The 26,013-nt window shown below is 48.4% G+C and overlaps 1 protein-coding gene across 2 annotated transcripts; it reads left to right on the forward strand.

The window, feature by feature from the left end:
- Positions 1-401: 401 nt before the first annotated feature.
- Smarcb1 (SWI/SNF related, matrix associated, actin dependent regulator of chromatin, subfamily b, member 1) lies at positions 402-25,695 on the forward strand. 2 transcript variants are annotated; one of them, XM_050140621.1, is made up of 9 exons: positions 402-1,654; positions 5,376-5,514; positions 7,137-7,266; positions 11,303-11,440; positions 13,271-13,398; positions 16,621-16,787; positions 18,104-18,294; positions 24,925-25,056; positions 25,376-25,695. In XM_050140621.1, the coding sequence occupies exons 1-9, from the start codon at positions 1,562-1,564 to the stop codon at positions 25,413-25,415; spliced, it is 1,158 nt and encodes a 385-aa protein (XP_049996578.1). In that variant the 5' UTR covers positions 402-1,561; the 3' UTR covers positions 25,416-25,695. The 2 variants fall into 2 exon arrangements, with proteins under 2 accessions (XP_049996578.1, XP_049996586.1); XM_050140629.1 differs by having other exon boundaries at positions 407-1,654; positions 5,376-5,487.
- The last annotated feature ends 318 nt before the right edge of the window (positions 25,696-26,013 follow it).

Raw genomic sequence — 26,013 nt, forward strand, 5'->3', positions numbered from 1 at the left:
CCATGGATGTATTTATGTTTTGCACATTATCCGGTATGCCCGACCTTCCCTTATCTCTCCTCCCACTCAGGTTAAGTCAGTCCATTTGCTCACCTACACAGAGTCACTTTTACTTTCATGTTCTGTGCATACATAGTTTATGTCTCTATAAAATCTAGAAACCACAAATGAGAGAAAGCATTTGTCTTTCTGAGACTTGTTTAATACGATTATCTCCAGTTGCATCCATTTTTTTCTGCATTATAATTTCGTGTTGTGGCTGAAAAAAAAAATTCCATCGTGTACACACCACATTTCACTTTCTTTTTCTTAAAAAAATATTTATTTATTTATTATGTATACAATATTCTGTCTGTGTGTATGTCTGCAGGCCAGAAGAGGGCACCAGACCTCATTACAGATGGTTTTGAGCCACCATGTAGTTGCTGGGAATTGAACTCAGGACCTTTGGAAGAGCAGGCAATGCTCTTAACCACTGAGCCATCTCTCCAGCCCTTCACTTTCTTTCTTTTTCTGTTTGTTTTGTTTTCTGAGACAGAGTTTCTCTACATAGCCCTGGCTGGCCTTGAGCTCACCATGTAGACCAGGTTTGCTTCTAACTCACAGAAATTCTCCTGCCTCTGCCTCCCAAGTGCTGGGACAAAAGTCCCGTGCTACCAAGCCTGGCCTCTACCACGTTTTCTTTATCCATTCTTCTACTGCTGCCTAGCTGCCTAGGCCGGGCTATAGCTTAGCTCTTGTAATAGTGCTACAATAAACATTACTCAAACATTTTTGAGTCACTGCTCTGTTTAACAGATGGTGGACTGCTTGGACATCTTCCCGTGGCATTGTCTTCCCTCAGGGCTCTTAATGCCCAAGGGGCAGAGGCACGGAGCAGGGCGGGGCTTGTGGGCACCAAGCTTGCAGAGCTAAGGGAAGAATGCAAGCAGCCCTTCCCGTTCACCGGGCACAGAACCTGCCTCTGTGAACAGTACCAACCTCCATCCAGTACTGTCATTCTTCCCATCCCTATTTGGGCCTACAGCACAGACAGCTTTCCTAGAGCACTTTCGGGTGGACAACCTGCCAGCCTGGGGTCGCCATGCCTACCCAGACTCCCTCAGGCTTTGAGAGGGAATGGTCTTTCTCTCTGCGTATCGTCTCATTTCTTTTCTTCACCCTCGGGCGGAGTGCCAGCCCCGGCCATGAGACTAGGAAAGCCACCGCCTGAGTCAGGGCCTCCGTGGCTATTTATATCGTTGAGAAGTTTTCCTCCATACCAGACGTGGGAGGTGCGGAAAGAGCTCGGGTGCCTTTAAGGGCCCGCGGGAACGCGCTCGGCCTTGTGTTGCGCGGGCGGCGGCGCGCACGTCAGCGTCAACCCCTTGCGCATGCGCACGGAAGGTGGCCTGCTCGTCGTTGCTGAGGCGGCTAAGGAACCCAGTAGTCGCTCGAGCGTCCGCCCGGCCCGTTCTTCACCTCCGGGCCTCCGTCCCCTTCGGTCCAGCGCACCTCGGCCCCGCCCCAGCCCACCGGATTCTTTCCAGCTCGATCCCGGCTGCCGGTTTCCCCCGCCGCCATGATGATGATGGCGTTGAGCAAGACCTTCGGGCAGAAGCCCGTCAAGTTCCAGCTGGAGGACGACGGCGAGTTCTACATGATCGGCTCCGAGGTAGCCCGCGGCGCGTTCTCGGCCTCCCGCAGGGCAGCGGCTTGCCGGCTCGAGCCCGGAGCGGGCCCGTGCTCCCCGTGTGCGCGCCTCCATTCATCGCGGAGGCGGGCGCGTGCTCGCGGCTGGGGCGTGGCCTGGTAGGCGTGGCCGGGCCCTGAGCCTGCTGGACCCTTTTGGGTTTACTTTACAAAGCACTTGACATCGTTCATACCCTAAACATCTGCCCTAGCTTGTGGCGCCCAGCCGTTTACACTCCAGGCAGATGCAAAAAGGATGCTCGGGAAGCCCCTGGGCACTTGAAGGTGGAGGTGCTCTTGAACCCTTTGGCGGCTCTGGTGCACCCCGTGCCTTGGTCTTAAAATGTTTATTTGTAAGCATGGGGCTTAGGAAGGCCTCTCCACCTCTTTGTTTTCTTGCTTTTGCCGTGGGCCGCGGAAGCGTTACGGTCTTTATTATCTGTAGAAAGTGGATAGAGAAGGACGTTTGCTTTTGGGCGGGTGAGGTCCTAAGGCCAGAAGCACCACGCTTTGGTTGTCTGTTAAGTTGATTTTGAGATTTTATGGGGGATAAATCTGAAGGGTCGCTAATCTATAACTAGAAGAGACAGCCTCTGACCCTTCGGACCAACGAAAGTTTTTTTTTTTTTAAATGGAGGTCTCGAACTAGCCTTCTTCCATCTAAGGGCAATCACCAACTAGTTAATGTGTCCTTTCCCCTCCCCTTTTGGAGACAGTGTCTCACTGTGTAACCCTGGCTAGCCTTGAACTCCGAAAAATCTGCCTGGCCTCTGACTTCCAAGTTCTAGGATCAATAATAACATGTGTACGACACCCAACTTAAGTTCTTCAAAAAAAAAAAAAGTAAAAAAGATCTGGATGGCCAGGCAGTGGGGTGCACCTTTAATCGGAGCACACAGGCACACAGGGGGTAGGAGCAGAGGGTGCGTGAGTCCAACCTGACCTACATAACGAGACCCTGTCCCAAAAGATATGGGCATATTTGATGTGCTGAAGTCAGTAGTGGACGGATAAGGCAAGTGAGGAGGTAAGTGCTCTCCACCCTGGAGAGCTGGACAAAGCCATTTCAGATGCCCGCAGTTCCCTTCCTACGGCCGTTTTCAGTGTCGTATAGGCCAGTTCATTAGTTGCGTGGTTTGATTTTGGTTGCTCGCTAGGTTTTTTTTTTTTTTTTTGGTTTTTCGAGACAGGGTTTCTCTGTGGCTTTGGAGCCTGTCCTGGAACTAGCTCTGTAGACCAGGCTGGTCTCGAACTCACAGAGATCCGCCTGCCTCTGCCTCCCGAGTGCTGGGATTAAAGGCGTGCGCCACCATCGCCCGGCTTGCTCGCTAGGTTTTTCTTTTGTTTTTGACAGCTTAGTGCTGCATGATGAATAAAACCCCACAGCAGACCGAGGCTTTCAGGACCCCTCATGGCTCTTGACATAGCTGTACCAGGTAATGGGACCAGTGTCGTCAGGAGCATCAGAACTGAAGAGTTTCCATTCTCCCTAAAGAAAACGTGGGGACTGCGGTGACATGGTCACGCTGTCATTTAAGTGCTGCAGTTCCACAGGGCTGTGCTGGGGACATGCGGTCCATGTCTGTCTGTCTCCCACAGCTGGAATGGTCCCTGCTAGCCAGTAAGCATTTGCTCAGTTGCAGGGTATATAAGGTTGAGTTTCAGCATTGGAAAGACAGGTTTACCTGACCTAACTTGTGAAAGGGTAAACCTAGCCTTACCTCTAAGTGGGAGGTGCTAGGTTTGATAAGAAAATTCTCGTCTGGTGGAGCCATGAGAAGACAGCTGGTCAGATGGGAAAACCCCTCGGGAGGCTAAGTGACAACCTGCTCTTTTTCCCTCTCTCCCTCTCCCTTCCTCAACTTCTCTCTTTTTTCTCGTGCTTGGAATTGAACCTAGAGCCTTGTGCTAAACACACGCTCTTCCACTGAGCTCTCTTCCTGGCTGGTTCCATTTTTCTCATGTATAAATACATGGCTATTTGAGGTCATCATCATAGCATGTTTTGGTTTTAGAGAGCTAACCACAATCTTTTTTTTCAGCCTGTTTACTCTTGGCCTTTCCAGTTGAATGAGAATAATTACCCTGAGACCAAAACAGATAGGGTTTTGGCTCTTTGGGGCCTGGTTTTGGTTTGGGGACTTGCTTCGGATAGTAGACTACTTTCTGTGGGCCCTGTGGCAGTATTGTCTAGATGATGGCCCTTGGCCCTTCCTTTTAGAAAATGACTGCAGCGTTGAGACAGATGGGCCAGGCTCGGCAGCACCAGCAGCGTCTCTGACGTCTGGAGTGGTGGGAGGGCATCTGCAGTGTGTGACTGTCACCACCACTCTCCCATGTGCCACACAAGTCACAGAACTTTAAAGAAATGAATGCCCACACCGAGTCTTTGCTTTGTATTCCAGAGAGGGCAAAGACTGACGTAGGAAAAACCAAGCTGTTTGTCCTTCGTGGCCTAAGCTTTGAAGGGACCTTAGGAAGGCTTTGTGGTACAGACCCCCTGCAGGACCCTCACAGTAGCCAGGGGAAAACATTACTGACTTTTTAAAAATTAATGAAAACCGTACTTTTACCTTTGGATGGTAATGAGCCGCAAACCAGATAACAACAAGGAGTCTTTGGTGTGTGTATAGACTGTTTGGCGCTGGGGCTCAGCAGCTCTGGCTAGTCTCAATCTCTCCTGGAAGAAAAGTAATGACTTCTCCTAATAAACATACAGTATAATAGGTAGAGAACATGAAAAAAAAAATAGTAGGAGTGATCCTCTCTAGAACAGAATTCAGACTGGAAGGCCTGGCATGGTGGTGCACACCTTTAATCCCAGCATTTAGGAAGCAGAGGCAGACCTGTCAGTGAGTTCAAGGCCAGCCTGGTATACACAGCTAGTTCCAGACCAGCCAAGGCTACGTACTGAGAATCTTATCTCAGAAAAAAAAAAAAAATTAAGAGTTGTTAAACTTTTGGCAGGGGAGTAAAGAGGCCCAAATTTGCAGAAAGAGCCAGCCAGCACCTTGCACTATATCCCCTGGTTGTCCCTGTAGTGTGACTTTGCAGGCATCATTTATGAAAAGTCAGACCATGGGTCCTTATAACAATCACAGGACTCGCTTTTCGTGAAGGCTGTCCTTACAGTATTGCTACAAACAAACTGAAACTCTTGCTTGGGGGAAGAAATGATTTATATGATAGTCCAGGATTACTAATATAGTGCTTGTTAGACTCTAGAAAATTCTTTGGTGTCTCTGGTTTGAGTTTTGTTACTAAACAAAGCAACACAGGCAGCAGGACAAATTATATTGCATCTGTCTAAAATTAAAGACGTTTTGGTGTTTATTGCCTTGTAAAAATATCAAAGTCTGCGTCTTAAGATGAAAGGAGGTCACTGGAGTCTTAGATTTCAGAAAAGTGCCAAAAAAATCTTTAGTCCAGATCAAAATCACAAGCTTCTTACTGAGGTCTGGGATTCTCCCAATTAGACATCTGGTCAGGCCTCGTGGAACTCAGTTCTGATGTTAGGATACACAGATTCCAGCCAGATGTGCACTGCTCTTGAACCCTTGATGTCAGCAGAACGTGTTTATGACTGCTGGCGTCTGCAGGCCTTGTAGCTCTTGCTTGATCCAGCAAACCCTCCATGCCTGGGCCCTTCGGCATGGCCATGGGTGCTCTGACCCTCATAATGAGCCTTCTTGCTTTACCCATAGGTGGGAAACTACCTCCGTATGTTCCGAGGTTCTCTGTACAAGAGATACCCCTCACTGTGGAGGCGACTAGCCACTGTGGAAGAGAGGAAGAAAATAGTTGCATCGTCACATGGTAAAAAAACAAAACCTAACACTAAGGGTGCGTCTTCACGAGGGTTTGTAAACCTGTTTCAAAACCACTCGCTTATGTCATGAAGATAAAACGTTTTCACTCCAGTGTCTTCATCGCAGCCTGACCTTAGTTCGCTAAGGAGCGTCCTACCGATGCTCCCAGTAGGGGCAGGCCACCCTGCCAGTGCACTCGTGATCCAGGTGAGAGTGGCTCAGGGAGTCTTTGGTGCTCCACTGTTGTGTGTTCCTGGCAGGACCAGTGGGTGTGTGAGGGGCCGGGGCTGGGGCCAGGGCAGTAGCAGGTGCTGTGAAGACATGTTGGTCTCAAAACGTTTTAGGAATGCTGTGATTTGCTACCATTGCTGAGAGTGTGTTGCCGTAGTCATCCTTCCTGCCGCCCTAGTAGCAGATGGTGGCCCCAGCCCTCACTTTCCTCTGGGGCTTTCACCGCTTCCCTCCCAGAGCACATTTATCCTGTAATCCGTCATCTTGGCAGCCAGTATGCTAAGCTCATGTGCATGTACCCATTCCATGTGGCCTGCCCTGTGCCTGGGGCTTGCTAGGTGAGCCACCTGTGCTAGTGAAACCAGTGCAAGCTCTGGGCTGTGGCAACTCTGTGCAGAGTGAAGATGCTCTTCGTACATTATGGGGCCTCCAGCAGGACCCTTTGGGTATGGGTGCAACGTGCTATTTGGCAGGTGGCAAAACTGCTTCCCGCTTAGCAGAGGCACCCTGTAGAGAGCTGCCCTGGGCCTGGGTGGGTATGCACGTGCATGCATGCGTGCTCACTAGCTCTTTGTAGTCTGTCTTGTCTGTAGGTGCTAATGTAGTTTTGTCTGTTGTGGTATATTGGGGATTCTTTTAATGCAGGAGCCAGAGCTGCCTTTTCTACACTACTAAAAGATATCCACTGTTACCTAAAAGAGTTTCCTTTGTGTCCCCTCTGCCACAAGTGGAGTACAGTCTCTAGCATGGTGGCTGTCTAGCTTTGCCTGCCCTTCCTTGAGTTCCCATGAAGTAAGTCTTAGTGGTCTTTCTGCCGTGTGCCTTCCTTCCCTATAACCAAATGAGTCTTCAGCAAAACTAAGGAAGTCCTGCAGATAAGTAACAGCTTTTGACAAAGGTTCCTAGAAGAACTGGGGTCACGTGGTATGAAGTTCTGTCTTGTTTTCCAGACAGCACATCTGGCCTGACTCAGGGATGGTAACTTTTGCTTGGTGTGAAACAGTTCTTTCCAACTCTCTGGGCTCTTGTTTTAAAAGAAAAGGATTCATCTCTCATTCTGTCTCCTACCTTGCTTTGTGTTGGATCATGGTGGTGTCAGACCTCTTCCCACTGGGGTGTTATTCTGAAGCCTTCCTGGCAGCCACTAAGCCGCAGTTACCCCAAATATCTCTGCCCCTGAGCTAGTGCTCTTAGAGGCAAATTCCCCCAAATCCATCCCACTGGAGGCTTTCTCCACTGAGATGTCTAGGTAAAGCCTCAGTCCAGATTGCCCTTTTGGAAGAGGCTAGCACTCAGCAGTAGTGAGTTTTGACACCTTGCTTTCCCCACCTCCTGCATGTGAGGATCTCATGTGCTGTTTCAAGTTGGTTGGCTGCTTGTCCCCACTGCTGCGGGATGACCACAGTGGGGTCTCTTTGCTCACAGATCATGGATACACCACCCTCGCCACCAGCGTGACGCTGCTGAAAGCATCAGAGGTGGAAGAGATTCTGGATGGCAACGATGAGAAGTACAAGGCTGTGTCCATCAGCACGGAGCCCCCCACCTACCTCAGGTACGCTTCTTGACCTCCCTGACAGGAGGTGCTTTTAGTGGCTACAGCTGAGGACATAGCCTGTCAGGATCCCAAGAGCAGGCTATTGCTCTTTCTTTTCTTTTCTTTCCTTTCCTTTCCTTTCCTTTTCTTTTCTTTTCTTTTCTTTTCTTTTCTTTTCTTTTCTTTTCTTTTCTTTTCTTTTCTGTTTTTCAAGACAGGGTTTCTCTGTAGCTTTTTGGTTCCTGCCCTGGAACTAGCTCTTGTAGCCCAGGCTGGCCTCGAACTCACAGAGATCCGCCTGCCTCTGCCTCCCGGGAGACATGCTTTTTTTTTTGATTTTCGAGACAGGGTTTCTCTGTAGCTTTTTGGTTCCTGCCCTGGAACTAGCTCTTGTAGCCCAGGCTGGCCTCGAACTCACAGAGATCCGCCTGCCTCTGCCTCCCGAGTGCTGGGATTAAAGGCGTGTGCCACCACCGCCCGGCTTAACAGTTATTTCTTAAGAGTAACTTTTTAAAGATGGATTGTTGTAGGGCTGGAGAAGTTACACATGTGTGGCATGGCGTGCATGTGGAGGTTGGGGGACAGCTCTGTAAATTCTGTTCCCTCCATGTTCACATGTGTTCAGATCAGTGGACTCCAGCGCCTATAGCAGAACTTCTATGCAAGGAATTGTGGCAGCAAAATGACAAATAATTAAAAATTTACTGTGTTGTATGTAGTGTCTACTCATCTCGACTTAAAAGTGAACTGAAAACTCCATGGATTTGGTGAGGGGTACAGTGGTGCCAGGAGTTGAACCCAGGACTCCTTGAGCTGTATCTGCCCCTGAGCTACACCCCTGACCGTAGTGTACAGATAACTAGATACAAGAGGCTTATATACAAACACAGGAAGAATGTTTGCCTTCTGTAATCTTGTTCTCTTGGAGGTGGAGTGGAGAATGGAGCCTGGTGCCTCTTTGCTAAAACATGTTCTACCCCTGAGCTGTATCCCCAGTTACTCGTGTCATTTTAAAAATTCAATTTAAAGGCTTGCCTGGGCTCCATAGTGAGACCTTATCAGAAAATGGAGAGAGGAAAGAAACGGAGGTTAATGGCCAAAACCCAGAGAGTAGTGAGGGAGGAAGGTATTGTTTAGAGTGATGTGGCTGTGGAAAATCATTTCCATCTGGATTTTTCTTGATCTTCCTTGTTAGATTGCTTTTCTGGTCCCCCTGAGCCCCCAGAGAGGATGGCATGCATCCAGGCTGGTGGGCGCTGTAGACGTGTACTCAGCAGATTCTTGTGTTCCCAGGGGATGTGGTAAGAACATAAGGATAAGTAGGCCTTCCCAGGAAGTCACAGAGGGAAATTATGTACATCTGGATGACACTTTTATGTTTGCACATGTCAGCTGGGAACCCTTTATCCAGTGGTAAACAATTTCTTGATTGTGTCATATGAGGACCAGCTGAGGGAGTAGACTCCTTGGAAGCCAAAACAACAGGGATAGGGGTGTCCAGAGTTTGAAGGAAGCAGCTGCACTGCTCAGTCAGCCTGACATTGGGTCTGGCAACCTACCTGCCCTGTCACTGGGTAGTCTGTCCCCTCTTAGGATTCTTGGGAAGTTCTTTTAGTGAGAGCAGGAAGAGATAGGACAGGATTTGAGGGTAAAGGGGATGCGTCAGCACAGAAGATGTAAATAGTGAAGACCTGCAGTTTCCAGAGAACAAGCCTAGCTGCACTGGAATTGTCTGGAAGGTGCAGAGACAGCCAGCCCTCTCCAGAGGGCTCACTTATCTGAGTGGGGCTTAGGAATTTGCTTCTTAAAATTTCACACTCTCATGAACCATTTGTCCACAGAGGCTGAGATGGAAACTGGTGCCCAGTGCCGGGCTGTGGTCCAGGTCTCAAAGGTGAAAGCAGACATTAAGGTCGGAGGCAGGCTTGCAGTGCTGCAGACTTCGTAAGGTCTGGCCAAACTGGGTCAAGCCCGGCACTGTGCTTCATTCCCTTCCCCAGCCCTTGACCTTTGCATTAAAGGTGTTAAGTGGCCCTGGTGTTTTTCTTCTTCTGAATAAAGGTTACAGTTACATACTGTGCCCCCAAAGACAAAGTCCTGACCTTTCTTAGAAAGTGCTGTTGGCCTCACTTTGAACACTAGTGGACAGTTCCTGCAGGAGCTGTGTGTGCAGCAGTGTTGGGCTGTGAGGATGAGGGTTCTAGTTTCATTGTTGCTGCTGTGGTAAAATACCGACAGAAGGCAGCTCAAAAGAAGTTCAATTCAGGTATAGTTCACCATTGAGGTACAGTCAGGGAGAATCTCAGACAGCCAGTCACTTCACTGCCCGTAGTCAAGGGCAAAGAGAAACACGTACCCAGCCTGCCTGCTTGCGTCACTAACTTGTTTTTTTCCTTTCTTTCTTCTTTTTTATTATTACTTTTTAAAATATTTATTTATTTATTGAGGCAGGGTTTCACTCTGTAGCCCTGGTTTTATCTCCCTCTGCCTCCCGAGGGCTAGGATTAAAGGTGTGTACCACTACACCCAGCTCAGCTAACTTCTTCATTTTTCATACAATTCAGGATGCCAAGCCCAGGGAGTGGTGCTGCCCACAATGGACTGGGTCTTCCCAGGTCAACTATCAAGACCATTCCCTACAAAATGCCCACAGGCCAGCCTGGATAGGTTCCTCATTGAAACTCCCCCCTTGTGCTTCTATGTTTTGTCAAATAGACAGCTAAAGCTAACTAACATGTGGGCAGCACCCCGTGACTCCCCTGTCTACTAGCCATGGTCTTTCTAGGGGAGACAAATGAGCACTGTGGAACCCCAGGGTCCTCCATTGTCTAACTCCCAGTGGATCGGATCCTCAGTGTGAAATAGCTTTGGGAATTTTCCCAATAGTAAGAGTAACTTGGAGTTTGGGAAAAGAGTTTTTCATGTTGCATGGGTTAGTTGACTATCTCCAGTGCTATTTTTAGAGTATATTTATCAATCCATTTTCCTTACTGCTATGGTTCTGTGAGTTTAGAGACCAGAAGCCTTGTCTCCGTGCATTTTAGAATGGCTAGCATGTCTAAAATCTAAACTAGCCGGATTTGTAGTCCAGCTCCTCAAAAGGCTTAATTTGAACCAAGGAAGTCAGGGCCAGCCAAGGCAACAACATATCAAGACATCGCCTAAGAAATCAATCACATTAATCCCTTTTGGGCATTTAGGGTCTCTTAGCCAGCAGCTGGGCAAAGAACTCAAGAAAAGCTCTAATTGGAGCCCTTCACAGGACACATTGTCTTACTCCTGCTGCCATCTTTTGAGGCTGGGGCAAGGAGGGGATTAGAGTAGTCAGTTTGACCTAGTCATATCAAGTCTCCTGTGCTGTTGAACCCTGATTCAGCATCTGACTCCCCTTTCCAGGGCATTGTGGAAAGTCTGTCGTACTCTCCTTTCCCTAATGATGGATGTGTTTCTGTGCGAGCCATGTCTAGCATGTGGTGCAGTGCATCATGGCCATGGTTAGGGCCAGCGTGTGCCTGGCTATCTGATAACCTCTCTTTGTTGGTTTGTCTGCCTTATTTTTTTTCTTCTTTTTGTTTTTTCAAGATAAGGTTTCTCTAGTTTTGGAGCCTGGAACTCATTCTGTAGACCAGGCTGGCCTCAAACTCAGAGAGATTCGTCTGCCTCTGCCTCCCAAGTGCTGGGATTGGGATTAAAGGACTGCACCACCACTGTTCAGTTTATTTGTCTAGTTTTGAGACTGGGTCTTACTATCTAACTCTGGCTGTCCTGGAACTCAAAAGAGATCCACCTGCCTCTCCCTCCTGAGTGCTGGGATTAAAGGCTTCACTACTATGCCCTGCCCTGTATCTAATACTTTTGCACCCTTCTTCTCACATAGGTACCGCTAGGTGCCAAGAGGAGTCTCACAGTGTAAGAAATGCCCAGATGTCCGTCCTCCACAGGAGCTTGGAGCCTGCCAGGGGCACAGTAGTGCCCACTGAGCATGAGTAGAGTTCAAGGGAGCAGAACCTGACTCCTGGTCGGAAGGGGTTAATCTCTTTCTCTGTCTCTCCAGGGAACAGAAGGCCAAGAGGAACAGCCAGTGGGTACCCACCCTGCCCAACAGCTCCCACCATCTGGACGCTGTGCCATGTTCTACCACCATCAACAGGAACCGCATGGGTCGGGACAAGAAGAGAACCTTCCCCTTGTGGTGAGTGAGCGCTGCAGTGCTTGGGCTCTGCACAGAGCTCCCCTTCGTCCTCTGTGTCCTTTAGTCTCCCTTCCAGAGAGGCGCTGGTCAGTGACCTGTATTCTTACAAATGCTACCCTGCCTTGGATGCTGTTCTCTCACTTCCAAGACATCACCTTGGCTTTCCCATCCTCCATGGCTCCCTGCTCTGTTCTCTCACGTTTTGCCCCTTTTCTAGCACCTCAGTGTAGTTCTTGGGGACACAGTCCCTAGGCCTTTCCCTGCTGTGTGGTTCATCTAATGCCCACAGCCAGTCTCGGGTGTTTCAGGTGTTGTCCATGTGACTCCCACTCTGTCAGTTCTCTGTGGCTGCTGACACAAAGCACTGTAGTGACCTATAGCAGTGCAGATTTATTCTCTCCCAGTTCTGGACGTCAGGAGTCTGAAAGAGGTTCATAGGCCAAAATCAATGTGTACACAGGGCATTGCTCCCATCAGAGGGTCGTTAAGCTTTGACCTATGGCCTTAGTGTTTTACCACTCCTCTTCTGAGATGTTTGCTGAGTCTTAAGGAGAAGGGGGTAGTTTTTGTTGTTTTGAGACAGGGTCTAACTCTGTGTCCCACAGTGACCTCAGACTCCTCACAATTCTGCCTCAGCTTCCCAAGTGCTGGGATTATGTAGGAGGAGGCTACTTGTTTGTCCCAGCCGCCCAGAACCAAAATAATCACACAGGAATTGTATGAATTAAAATACTGCTTGGCCCATTAGCTCTAGCTCCTTATTGGCTAACTCTTATATTAATTTAACCCATTTCTATTAATCTGTATATCGCCACGTGACAGTGGCTTACCGGCAAAGATTCAACATGTCTGACTCTGGCGGCTCCATGACATCTCCTTGACTCTGCCTTCTTCCTCCCAGCATTCAGTCCAGTCTCTCTGCCCCTGTCTACCTAAGTTCTGCCCTATCAACAGGCCAAGGCAATTTCTTTATTCATTAATGATAATCACAGCACACAGAGGGGCTCCCACATCAGGATTACAGTCAGGAGCTACTAGGCCTTGCTAGCATGTCTAGGTTTTTTTCTTTCTAGGGCAGCAGCTTCCTGGCTCTTCCTTCATTCATGAAGTGCACTGCCCCGCCTTGTTGTAGACCTTAACCATAGACATGTTTGAGTTTGTCGTTTTATTTATTTGCAGTCCTGTTAGACTCGCCTTGAGACCCTGATAACGTCTTCTGTGCTGCCTCTGTGTTAGGTGACAAATGCCTCTAAGGAATGGCCTTTCCCTGCAACCACTTAGAGTAACTACAGTGCCAAGGGAAGCTAGAAACTGTCCATGGTGACCTAGGTGTAAGGAAACCTGGAGCCTGATGCACCATTAATAAAAACTCAGAGACAGAAATTGGGATTCACCTGACAGTCAGAAAAGCAAAGCAGCCAGCCACTGGCTCTTACCTCTGCCTCAGTCCAAAATGGCGATCCTGCCTCCAGGAATCTCAGAATGAGACTGAGACTGAGAGCTGTCTCTTCCCGTCTTATATTCCTCTCTAGTGCTGGAATTAAGGGCATGTACCACTACCGCCTGGTTTCTGTGGCAAACTCAGGTGGCTACTGGGATTAAAGGTGTGTGTCAGCTGGGCATTGGTAGTACACGCCTTTAATCCCAGCACTAGGGAGGCAGAGGCAAAAAAAAAAAAAAAAAAAAAAGTGTGTGTCATTGCTGCCTGATCTGTAAGGCTGCCATTGTGGCTGTTTGATTTTTCTGATCCTCAGGCAAGGTTTATTTATTTAAATACAAATGAGATGCCACTACAGGAGCCCTTACTGCCAGCTATGGTTTCCCCTGCAGCTTTGATGACCATGATCCAGCTGTGATCCATGAGAATGCATCTCAGCCTGAAGTGCTAGTGCCCATCCGGTTGGACATGGAGATCGATGGGCAGAAACTACGTGATGCCTTTACCTGGAACATGAATGGTAGGTGGATAGTCGGTTTTGCCTGGGCCTCATATGAAAATGGCCCACTTTCCAATCAGCTGCCTGCCAGGCAGAGTCTTGACTTGACATTTGAAGCTTTGTGGCCTGGTCCTTAAGGCTGCAAACTCTGGGTTCATTCTGGGTCTGCCACTATGCACCATTCCTTGTGGACTGGGAGTGTACCTTAGTTGGCTTTCTTTTGCTATAACAGGGTACCCGAAACCTGGGCAATTTAGAAGTAAATATAAACCGTTCACTCTGGTGTGTGTGCCTGAAAGCTGGGAAATTCAAGGTTCAGCTGCTAAGTAAGGTTTTCTTCTGCCGAGGCCTCATGCTGCTTCAGCTCATGGCAGAGTAGAAGTGAAGTTATTCAGAGGAGCATGAGGGCCACTTAGTGACCGTCTGCCTTTGCAGTAGTGAGACCCGCACAAGAGTGGACACTCACTATCAGAAAAGGCCTTGCCTGGCTGCTCTACCTTAAGCTTCCTGTTTTCAAGAAATAGGTGCTACCTTATGCTTCCAACTGTCAATAAATAAATAATGTGTGGTCGTGAGGACTTTAATGGCTGGCTTGATCTGGTCAACAATATAAAATGTAGACAGAAAAAATATCCGCATGGAAAAAACAGGTGGAGGGAGGAGGAGGGATCAACAACACTTAGGGTATTTGAAAAAGCCATGGGGAAACACTGTTTTATGTTTGAGGTGGTGACCTCATATCCTTAATCTCTGCACCGGGAGGCAGAGGCAGGCAGATCTCTGTGATTTTTAGACCAGCCTGGTCTACATAGTGAGTTCCAAGACATTGCTACAGAGAAACTCTGTCTCAAAAAATTAAAAAAAAATGCATTTCTAAAATCAGGTACTGTGTCATGTACCTGTAATCCTGGGACTTGGGAAGTAAAGCAAGAGGATCACACAATCATGATCAGCCTAGGCGCTAACAAAAAAAATAAGCACAACACAAAAGCCAAACATAAAACACTAGCAGTGACAATAGTATGTGAATTTCAGGTTCTACCTTCCTCTACCTTCCTCCTGTGAGACGGTTAGCTCTGGAGCAGCGGTTGTGTATCAGATGTCCTGCATATCAGATACTGACATTACAATTCATAACAGTAGCAAAATTACAGTTATGAAGTCTCTACGAAAGTAGTTTTTTGGTTGGGAGTCACTACAACATAAAGAACTGTATTAAAGGGCCGCGGCATTAGGACGGTTGAGAGCCACTGCTCTACGGGGTTGGCATGGCAAGCATGTGTAGTTCCAGTGCTCAGCCCCAGCCCAGTGCCTCCCCACAGCTTACCCTCTGCTTTGTCTCTAACGTCGCAAGGCCACATGTGCCCTCGTGCTTCTCCCCTCGCCCCTTCTGAGACAGAAGAGATGCAGGTGCAGTTGACTGGAGGGAAGATGGTCCTTTGACAAAATGATGCTGGAACCCTTCAGTATACAAAGTTAATAAACTTACACCTAATACTAAACTCCAGAATCACAGGCTTAATGTATATAAAACACAAAACCATGAAACTTGTTGAGGAAAGTGTAAGAAAAAGTCTTGGATATTTAGGGCTAGACAGAGAATCCCTTGACACCAGCAGCACAATCTAGAGCAGAAAATACCAAAACCTGGACCTTTCAAAACTTGACTCTTCAAAAAACTCTATCAGAAGGGTGAAAAGACAGACAGATGTGGAGGTGCATGCCTCTAATCCCAGCACCCAGATGGCAGAAGCAGGCTGATCTCTGAGCTCAGGGTTTACAGAGCAATTTACAGGCCAGCTAGGAACCCCTGTCTCTAAAAGAAAGAGAGCAGGGAATGGAATATGATCAAGGTACTTTAAAGTATTTGTATGAAATTGTGAAAGAACAAATTGTAAAAACTCAAAAAAAGTAAACAATTTAATTAAAATAAGGACGCAGTTAGAGAGGTGGCACAGAGGTTAAGAGCACTGGCTGCTCTTCCAGAGGACCCAGGTTCAAGCTCACAATTGTCTATAATTCCATTTCAAGGGAATCCAATGCCTTCTGGTCTCTACAGGCAACAGGCATGTAAGTGGTACACAGACACGTATGCAGACAAAATGACCACACACATAAGAATAAATCTGAAAAAGTACTCTAGAATGGGGACAGAAGACACAAAGATACACAGATGGGAGTAAACTTTGGAAAGGTTCTGCTTCATCAGCCATTTAAGGTGTGCAAATTAAAACTAGTGACAGCAGTAGTGAAGTGGAAGAAGTGAGTCCCTTATACTTGTGGAAATATGAATGTCCAGCCTGCGCTGAGAAACTGCAAAACCTGAACATGTGACTTCTGGACGAGTGAGAGCTGCAGCGGAGGACATGTGTTCCAGAGAAGTTCACACAGAAACCTGCATGTGAATGTGCGGCAGAGCCAGAAACTAGAAGCCTAGATGGCCTTCAGGGGATAAATACTTAAATAAAATGTGACCTCCCCCCCCCCCCCCCCCCCACCCCAAGACCCTCTCCCCCCCCCCCCTTCAAAACCCTGTGCCCCCCCCCCCCCCCCCCGAAGAATGCTGATGTGAATATAAACAGCCTGCGTGGATCTCTGAAGATTTTCTTGTTGATTGTTTGGTTGGGTACTTTTTTTGTTGTTTTTGAGACAGAATGTAGCCCTGGCTGGCTTGGAATTCACTATGTAGACCAGGCTAGCCTCTAAATCATAGCAATCCATCTGTGTCTGCCTCCCATCTGCTGGGGTTAAAGATTTTCACCACATGGTTAGCTTCTCTGAAGAATGTTTCCTACTAGAAAAGAGTTACTCCCAAAGTTACATAAGGTCTGGTTCCAGTGCTTCAAGTGCTCAAGTCTTAGAAGCAGATATCACAGAGGAGGAGTAGGAGGCAAGGGGGTGTGGCTGCAAAAGAACAGTAGAGGGATCCTTGTGTTGATGGACATGTCCTGGATCGGACTGCCCAGGTTTGGTTCTGAGAGCACACCTGCTTTCATAGGCTGTGAGCCACGGGAAGATTCCCCAGGGGCAAATGTCTGCACTGTGTGGGCTAGAAGGGAAAGGATGCTTCCTCCTCTGCTGCTCTGAGTATCTGGGAAGGCCAGGTTCAGTTGCCCAGTCATCCACATCAGCCTGAGGGGAGGTTGACAAAGAAGGAAGAGATTGGAGAAGCCAGGACAGGTGTGAGCACCATAAATTGAAGCACTAAAAATAGGTTGGCATGGTTGCATTTTCTGATTTCAGAGAAGCTAATGACCCCTGAGATGTTTTCTGAAATCCTCTGTGATGACCTGGATTTGAACCCGCTGACTTTTGTGCCAGCTATCGCCTCCGCCATTAGGCAGCAGATTGAGTCCTACCCCACAGACAGCATCCTAGAGGACCAATCTGACCAGCGCGTCATCATCAAGGTAGGTGCAAAGTGGACCCAGCCCTCGCTGGAAGTCGGTCAGGGTTCCTTGGTGGTATGTGGTTTCTGGGGAAGGCATCATTCAGGGACAACCTGACTGTGTCCTCAGGAGAGGGAGGGCTGAGTTTTCGAGGAAAGTGTCACATTGTGGGTAGGGCAGCTAGTGCTGCTGTGTTTGCCGGGCGCTGAGCTGGTCCCAGAGTTAGAAGGTGAAAGCAGCTGGTGGCAGGGTAGGAGAACCCACAGTGACATGTGCGACATCAATGTGATATTCTTGTGCTGGGCCAGAAATACACCTGTCTGTATTCCTGCTTTCAGCTGTTTGGTGTTTATGCTCACAAGGTGACATTGCCAGGTCACTCAGCCGTCCTTTAATAGTTTGTAGGCTTGCACAACAGCTGTTCTGGTTTACATTCCCACCAGCAGTGCACAAAGTTACAGTATCTCCCTGTAGTCACCAAAAGTCGTTATTAGCTCCCTCCCTCCTTCCTTTCCTTCATTCCTCCCTTACTTCCTTTTTAAATAACAGTTATCCTAATGGGTGCAAAATATCTTACTGTGCTGAATTTTTTTAACTTTGTTTATTTTGTTTTATTATTACTTTTTTGTTGTTGTTTTTGTTTTTTCAAGACACAGTTTCTCTGTGTAGCCCTGGCTGTCCTGGAACTAGCTCTGTACACCAGGCTGGCCTTGAACTCATAGAGATCCACCTGTCTCTGCCTTCTGAGTGCTGGGATTAAAGGTGGGTGCCACCACCACCCCGCATTTTTAGCTTTATTATTAGTTTGTGTGCTGTGATGCTTGTGTCTTGCTGTGCTGAATTTTCTTCCACTGTTATTAGTATGTGTGTGCCGCGATGAATGGAGCTGGTGTCTGGGAATAAGTGTATCTCTTTAAGGGGTTAGGAGTAGATAGGGCAGGTGTGGGCTACTTAGCAACATGATTGTAATCAGTGACAGTAGGGTACAGACAACGACTTAAAACAGACTCAGGGATAGTATCTGAAGAGTGGCATGTAATCCGAGTTCTGTGTGGCCTGCATAGCTGCGTAAAGATCAATTGCCACAGATGTAAAGGACAAAGAAGACGCTAGGTCAGCATGAGATACAAGAGACATGGGAAGTCAGGCTAAGGTGGGATCAGGTGCCCAGAACCTCAGTGTCTAGTGACAACCTGGGAGGTATGTGAGGCCAGCCTTGGCTCTTAGTTCCTGAATTATGGGCAGAATTCACTGCAACCTGGCAATTGAGAATGGCTTATCTCCTCCTCATGCATTCCTGGGTTGCCCTCACTTGTGCTTATTGGTTCTGGCCACAGCTGAACATCCATGTGGGAAACATCTCCCTGGTGGACCAGTTTGAATGGGACATGTCAGAGAAGGAGAACTCCCCAGAGAAGTTTGCCCTGAAGCTGTGTTCGGAGCTGGGTTTGGGCGGGGAGTTTGTCACCACTATTGCATACAGCATCCGCGGACAGCTGAGCTGGCACCAGAAGACCTACGCCTTTAGGTAAGGTAACCTCCCCTCTGCTCTCACATTTTTGTCTACTTTCTCGCCTACATTGGAAGAAAAGACTTCACCGGGAACTGGAATGCTTAGCAAAAGCAAGAACAAAGGGCTTTTGGCAAAGACATGGCAATTCAGGGAGTTTGTTAATAGTTTTTGGACTCAGCTAGGTTTGCCAGATAAAGCTAAGTTTCCCAAGAATAAGCTTCATTGAGCAAGAGAAAAGGGGCTGGAGAGAGGTAGCTTCAGCTCCACAGGGATCCACTGTTCTCTGAGCAGCAGGAATAAGGGGTATGCAGGCATGCATGCAGGCAACACACCCAAACACATAAGAGGTATGCAGATGTGCATGCAGGGAGCATGCCCAAACACATAAACTAATAAAAGTGTTTGGAGAGGGAAGGGCATGAGCCCTTGATGTGCTAAGCAGGCACCTGAGTTGCTGTCGCTCCTCCAGTAGCTCATTGGCCATCAGCTTTGTTTTCTAGTCTTGCTGTCTGTCCCATGTCTCCCCATTCCTCCAGGAAGCCTACTCATGGGTGCCGCCAACATGTCCACTCACCCTGTATGAAGCCAAGGCCAGCAGGCCTCAGAGCCAGTGTAGGGCCGTTTTGTTCCCTGGAGTAAATCTGAGGTCCTATGATGCCCGGTAACACCGTACGGGTCCTGGGCATGACACTGACACAGAGGCCCCGTCCACAATCAGTAGTGAGTGGGAACCTAGTTTGAAACTGCATACAGCTGGCCGCTGGCTGCTTCAGCAGAAGCAGGTGTTGGCCTTCACAGTGCTGTGTGGCAGCCAAGTGCTATGGTCAGGGCTTGAGAGATGCAACTTTTTGCTCATGATGGCTCCTGCTGCCATCATTTTCTTCTGTTGCCAACACTTAGCAGCATTTACATTATCAGACCCCAGGTGGCTTCCGCTTGATAAATTCCTGGCCACTTGCAGTTCTCCTGTGCCCCCCCCCCCCCAGCAAGCCCCCTAGAAGTCATGAGTAGTGTTATGTAAGGACTCAGGGATCATTGTGTGAATTCTCAGGTGAGGACAGGAAGGGCCTGACTCTGCTGCGGTCCTTAGTTCTGAGTTCAGATTTCAAATCCTTGGGGATAAAAATGTAGAGCCACCCTGGTAGATATTTGAGCAAATGAATGTCCCTTCCACTGGGACTTGTCTGAATGCCTGAAATATGTCCCAAGCATTGTTTTCGGGATTAGACAGGGCTGTTTTATCTTCCCAGCCAAGCGGGCCTGACGAGCTCTGAACACCTGTCCTGTGTCTTATACCATCTGGGCAGCTGGGATGCTCCCCACACTGCAAGAGATCTAGCTGAGAATCAGAGTATAAAAATCCAGAGGACAGGAACAGTTGGAACTCCTGATGCTTCCTGCATTCTGAGCACAGCATCACCTTGCCCCGTGCCTATGTGGAACCAGGCATTTCTTAACCACTTACCACAAGAAAATGATTGTTGTCCCTACTGTACTTTCAGGGCCTCCTCGTAGGAGCACTGGCCTGGTTTCTGCCATGTACAGAATGGGACAAGCATTGAGTTCCATGACCCCTTAAAACAAGTCTTAAGTTCTAAACCTCTGTCACTTCATGTTGGAAGCACATAAATTGCTTCCAGCCAGTCTGCCATTCTCTGCATGTCCATGTCCCATCCCCTTCTGTACCCATCCCATGGTCCCTGGTCTTTGGTTGTGTCCACAGAGTAGGAGAGAGCTGCTGGTCACAGGGCATATGTGTGAGCACAATCATTAGAAGACCTGAAAAAACCAGGGCAGGAACAAGAAGCATGGGGAGGGAGAGTGACAAACTGGTAAGGGGCTCCAGGCTCCTGGAGTGCAGAACTGAATTAGAGAAACACAAACATCTCAGAACCAGAATGAGGACAGAAGGGCTATGACAAGGACTGTAGGGACGGCTCAGTGGTTAAGAGGACCAGGGTGATTGCCAGCTCCCACAGGGTGACTCACAACCATCTGTAACTTGTTTCAGGGGATCTGGCGCCCTCTTCTGGACTCTGTGTGTACCTGGTACACATACATAAATGGAGGCATACTCAAAATTTCCATAAAGCAGACAAAAAAATAAAATTTTTTTAAGAGGGGCTACAACAGATATGGGGAAATGGGTTTGATGAGGAATAGAGCTAGGTTAGGCACCAGGGAGCTTGCTGCTCTTAGGAGAAATGCCTACAGCAAAATTACCAATAACTTCTCCTGAGCCTGTCTCTATGCTCCAAAGCCAGGGGCCAGCGAACAGCATTCTGTCTGGCCCAGGAAAAAGATATGTGTGGCTGCCAATGTGCTTTGACTCCTCACATACCCAGTGACTGGGGGTGAATACAGAGCCCAAGGTGAAGCTGACTGGGTGAGATCTGGCTGCGGCAGGAGGAGTAGAGCAGATGTTTGGACAACCCTCTCCAAGTCACTGTGTCTGCCCCCTGGGGCTGCTTATACCCGCAGGCCTGCCAGGATTGTGTGCTCAGTCAGAGGGCTTGGCAGCTGAGCCTAAGTGAGGGACAGAGAAACATGCTTCTTTGCTGGTGTAGCATCAGCAGTTAGGTAGGGGAACTGCTGGAACCCACTCGGACTGGTTAGGTGTGCACGCTTGTTAGATGTGGGTAGGTGTCCTAGTAGAACCCCGCCAGCCAGCCCAGCCTGGGTTTTATTTTTATAACAACCCATTGAGAGACAGTTCACACCACACCACTTGATTTACTTTAAAAATTTGTTTAATTTTTGGATTACCGGAGGTTGAACCTAAGGCTGTCCTGGAACGTGCTTGTAGACTAGGGTGGTCTCAAACTCAGAGATCTACCTGTTTCTGCCTCCTAAGTCCTAAGATAAAGGTCTGGTGTCATTTTACTTTTTGATTTTGAAGTAGGCTCACACTGAGTTGCTGGCAGTGAACTTATTCTGTAGCTCAGGCAGGATCTTTATATTTTACCTTTCTTCCAAATGAGGAATTATAGGTCTGAGTCATCATGCCTGGCCTTCTTATATGAGTGTTTGGTTTGGTTGGTTTCATTCTGTGGAGCCAGGGTCCGGCCACAAAGCCCAGCTGGCACTGTGTAGCCTTATGATGACTACTTTCATAGAATAATGTGTTCAGGGGTCATCTATGTTATCAAAACTCCAGTCTTATAGCTGAATAATATTCCATTGGTTAAATATATACATTCAACGTGTCTATTCTGCTGTGGGTTGTTTCTACCTTTTGGCTATGGTAAATAATGCTAAGGACATTTTGTGTTTGTGTTTAACCACTCTTGTCAGTTCTCCCGGCTCTCCACCCAGTAGCAGTATCTTGTATTATATGGTAGCTGTTTGATTGAGGCAGGATCTTACTTTGTAGCCCAGGGTAGCCTCTAGTATATAATTCATGACAGTGCTTCTGACCCAGCCTTCTACGAGCCTGGATTATATGATCTGCTGTCACACTTGCCATCTGAGGAGCTGCTGAGTTGTTTTTTATGGTGACTGCAGCATCCTACTGAACCACCAGCTGTGTGGGTACAGGCTCATCATGCTGGCCAGGGCTGTTTTGCCATGCTGACTGTAGTTGTCCTGGTGAGTGTTAAATGATTATAGGCTAGAGTTGTGTTTCCTAGTGAGTATCTTTTCATTGATTGGTCCTTTGTGTGTATGTGCGTAGCTCTTTGAAAATGTCTTGTTCAGGCCATTTACTTTACCCCAGTTTATTTTGGGGGAGGGGTATGTGCACATGTGTGAGGACAGAGGACAACTTAGGAGTCAGTTCTTTCTTTCCACCATGCATGAACTCAGGTCATCACACAGCCTTCTCACTAGCCTATATTTTAACTGGCTCTTCTTACTGATTTGAAAGTTTCTATATAGTATGGGCACACATTTCTTAGCAGGTATGATTTGTAAATATTTCCCCCATCTTCTGAGTTGCCTCACTATTGATAGTGTCCTTTGCAGCACAAAAGTTGTTATTTTGATTAAATAAAATAACAGTCTAGTTCATCTGGTTTTTTTAGTTGGTTGCTACACACACACACACTCATATATATGTATGCCAGTAAACATTCGTGTGTATGTGTCACTTTTAAGACAGCATTGCCTAGCTGGGTGATGGTGGTGCATGCCTTTAATCCCAGCAATCTGGAGGCAGAGGCAGGTGGATCTCTGTGAGTTTGAGGCCAGCCTGGTCAACAAGAGCAAGTTCCAGGACAGTCTCCAAAGCCACAGAGACACCTTGTCTCGGGGGCGGGGGAAAAAAACCACTGTGGGTCTCTAATCATGCCCTAAGGGGCATGGCTGCTATGGCTTATAAACTTAAGGGTGAGTGTAGAATTGGTTTCCTTTCCCCCCAGTTAAGTGGCCTTAGGCAGGTCATTTCTTTCTTATGTCCCTGTTCTCTTCTTTATAGTGAGGAGATGGTAACAACTTCTCAGCTTGTCTGTACATCACAGAAAACAAAGTCCTACATCTAGGTCTGGCATGGTGGCGCATACCTTTAATCCTAGCATTTGAGAGGTAGAAGCAGGTGGCTCTCTGAGTTTGAGGTCAGCCTGGTCTATACATTGAGTTCTAGGACAGCCAGGACTACACAGAGAGACCCTGTCTTATAAAAAAACAACCACCACCACCGTACATCAGAAATAAACTAAGTACCCTCCACTAGTGTCAGTCTTTCCTCTCACCATTGCTTTCTGGCAGCCCTTGCATGGGATTAGTGTGGCTGGAGAATGACCAGGCTCCTTCCTGGCCTCAGAGTTCATGAGTAGGAATCCCCTTGGAATAAAGGATACCGGCTCACAGCCATGGGACTCAAGGCAGCAGCTCTGCTTGCGTGTCCCACAGAGCTGAGGCAGCTAGTGTTGGCTCTGTGCCCACCCTCCATGGTCAGCCCTAGTAGTTCTAGTTTTGAACAAATCCATGGTGTGCCAGAGTCAAGGAGGTAAACAAAAGGACTCTGGGCCTGTTTGCCAGCTTTTCTTTAAATTCAGAGAAAAACATGTTTTGCTTCCTTCTGCTTGGGTTTGGCGCCTTTCAAATCTGCCCTCCCAAGGGAGCTGATCTGGAGATGAGGATGAGTCTGCCTGGGCTGTTCCTGGATTTCCAAATGAAGCTGCTGAGGCTGGCCCTGGGACCCCAGGGTGGGGGCTGACTGGTCCCTGGCCTCTTAAATCACCAGCAGGAGTTTGGGCTTCCAGGTTCTGTGGGGCCTGTGAGTATAGATGTCAGCTAAGCTTTGGTAGTCAGACCCGTGTCTGCCAAGAAGCCAGCTTTACCCATACTCTGGCCTTGATCCAGGCTAAAGGTCCCTGAAACCTTTATGCCAAGAATTGGCCCTAGCCCAGCCTTTCTGACTCGGGCTAGGGTGTTCTCAGATGCCAGGTTTGGCCTGTACTGACTTGGTGCAGTGATGAAGAATTGCCACTCTGCTATCAAATCTGGTTTGCTTTTGTGAAGTCCACTGTCCCTGAAGCCCAAGAGAGGCCATGTAAGGACCTGTCTGGCTTGGAAGAGGCCTCTGCAATGAATGTTGGCTGCTTTAATGTTAAGCCTCCCAACAGTACACGAGGCTCCCATATTTTAGACAGACCAAAACATCCCAGTCAGCTGTTTATCCCATTTTCATCTGCCCTGTATGACTTGGGCTCTGTCGTCTCCTTTTCCAGAGCTAGAAGGTGTTGCAGGACAGCGGGTAGGCACACCTGATGAGGACTGTGAGTAGAGTAGGGAGGCCAGTGTGATGGGGAAGAGGAGGGGACCTGCTTAGAGCCTTGCTGTGCACATTGGGTACCTCCTTAGCTTCCTCTTACCAGCTTGGAAAGCAAGGTGCAGAACAACATAGTCACCCCCATCCCCCAGTACTTGTGCCCTCGCAGCCTTCATCCCATTTTGTTCCCACCTTGTGCCTATTTGGCAAGAGGCTTGAACAGATGACCCCTCCCACTTTAGGGTGGAGTCCAGGTGGTCTCTAAAGGGCTCTAAGCCTGGAGATACCATTTCTAGGCTCGGTTCTCTGCCAACCAGATGCCTGTCTCAAAGCAATTAGGCTGGCTTCTTCAGGGCTTAGTGTGAACCCCATGAAGTAAGCCAAGCGATAGATGTATAAAGAACAGTTGAGAGGCCAGCCCAGTGGCCTTCTGTGAGGAGGTCAGGGCCTCTGGAGAAGTCCTTTTACAACTCTCCGTACCTTTCTCTTTGGTGTTCCTGGTATTTCCCTGATCAGTGGGTCTTGGTGGGTACTGGCCCTGGACAGTGTTGGGTAGACAGGTCTGGCTATAGTCTTTATCAGTCATCTGTACCCGAGACACTATTTTGTCCAAAGAAACCACCTCCATAGCCAGCAGCTCCCCAGTTCTTACGAGGAGAATCAGCTTTGAAGGGAGGCTGTCTGGGCTGTAAGTAGTACTGTTTCTGTTGGACACGTCCTGGCATCATGCTTGAGGCTCAGTGACAAAAGTCATCCCTCAGCTGCCCATCAGCATTGCTGTGGGGGAGAGCTAGGACAAGGAAGTAGACCTTCCTGCTGTGCCCTGGCCATCTGCTAAGGGATGGCAGGGTAGAAAGCAGTGGTTTCTGGGGGACTTCCAAGCTGCCATTCTGTTAACGTGCCCTTGTTCTCTCTCTCTGTTTCCCTTCCCTCAGTGAGAACCCACTTCCCACAGTCGAGATTGCCATCCGAAATACTGGAGATGCTGACCAGTGGTGCCCCCTACTGGAGACATTGACGGATGCAGAGATGGAGAAGAAGATCCGGGATCAAGACCGGAACACAAGGTACACCCACAGGCACCTGTCTTCCCTGGCAGAGGCAGGGATTATCTCCCCAAGAACCTAGTTTTAAGAGGAAGTTTCTGTGGGTATCAGGCCCCAGGGTGCATTTCCTTGAAGAGAACAGCATCCCTTAGCAGGTCTCAGCGTTTCTATAGAGATAACCAGGGCCTGTGCAGCCGACTGGCAAGGTCAAGAAAAGGCTGGAGACCATTCCTGCTAGATGGGCCCCATACCTAACTACTCTAGAAAAATAACAAACCTAGGAGGTGGCCACCCAGAGCTGTGACCAGCCCCAGCTGACCACCTGGTTCTTCTACTTCAGGCGAATGAGGCGTCTCGCCAACACTGCCCCAGCCTGGTGATGAAGTCATCATTCATGCTCAACTTCCACGGAGCATCTCAAAAGACTGCCTTTCCTTCCTCTGTGGTAAGGAGAGAGGCAAAGGGACAGCTGGTACCATCCTGAGGAATGGGGTAGGGCCTCCCAGGTGCCTTCCTTCAGCACACATTCCATTTGCTAAGCTCCAGCACTGTCCCCCAAAGTCTAGTCAGGAGGCAGCCTCTTTTGGGTTGTGTTTTGTTTTTGTATAGGAGCCTCAGACAGGGCTAGCAACACTTTTTAAATAAAAAGTAACAAATTCAGTTTCTTTGGTGTTGATAGTATAAAAATGTGAAGCAGAACCTGTGTGGGTGGGAGTGGTGTGGCCAAGGTTGATGGGCCAGTCCTTCCCTTCTTGCCCTCAGATTCTCAGGTAATGAGTGGAGATCACTAGGTGTCTGCGGCCAGCCATAAGGACACCAAAGCAGAGCCCACTCAGTTCCTTCTTGGGCCTTCCAGCTTCCCTGTGACACTCTGTGCTCAGCAAGTCTTTGTAGAGGTTGACAGAAATGTGTCACGTGCCTTTGCTGGCCTTGGTCCTGGTGCATCCAGACAGGCTGCTGCCAGCTAGGGAGACCTTA

Source organism: Alexandromys fortis, unplaced genomic scaffold (genome assembly GCF_014885135.2).
Source record: "Alexandromys fortis isolate MF-2015 unplaced genomic scaffold, M_Fortis_MF-2015_v1.1 scaffold_9, whole genome shotgun sequence".
Classification (NCBI taxonomy): Eukaryota; Metazoa; Chordata; class Mammalia; order Rodentia; family Cricetidae; genus Alexandromys; species Alexandromys fortis.

What these genes read in the sequence shown, in the direction of transcription:
- Smarcb1 (XM_050140621.1), top strand. Translation starts at nt 1,562, where the DNA reads ATGATGATGATGGCGTTGAGCAAGACCTTCGGGCAGAAGCCCGTCAAG. An exon ending in ACCAGCGCGTCATCATCAAG is followed by an intron (nt 16,788 to 18,103) that starts GTAGGTGCAAAG and finishes TTCTGGCCACAG; the next exon opens with CTGAACATCCATGTGGGAAA. An exon ending in GATCAAGACCGGAACACAAG is followed by an intron (nt 25,057 to 25,375) that starts GTACACCCACAG and finishes CTTCTACTTCAG; the next exon opens with GCGAATGAGGCGTCTCGCCA.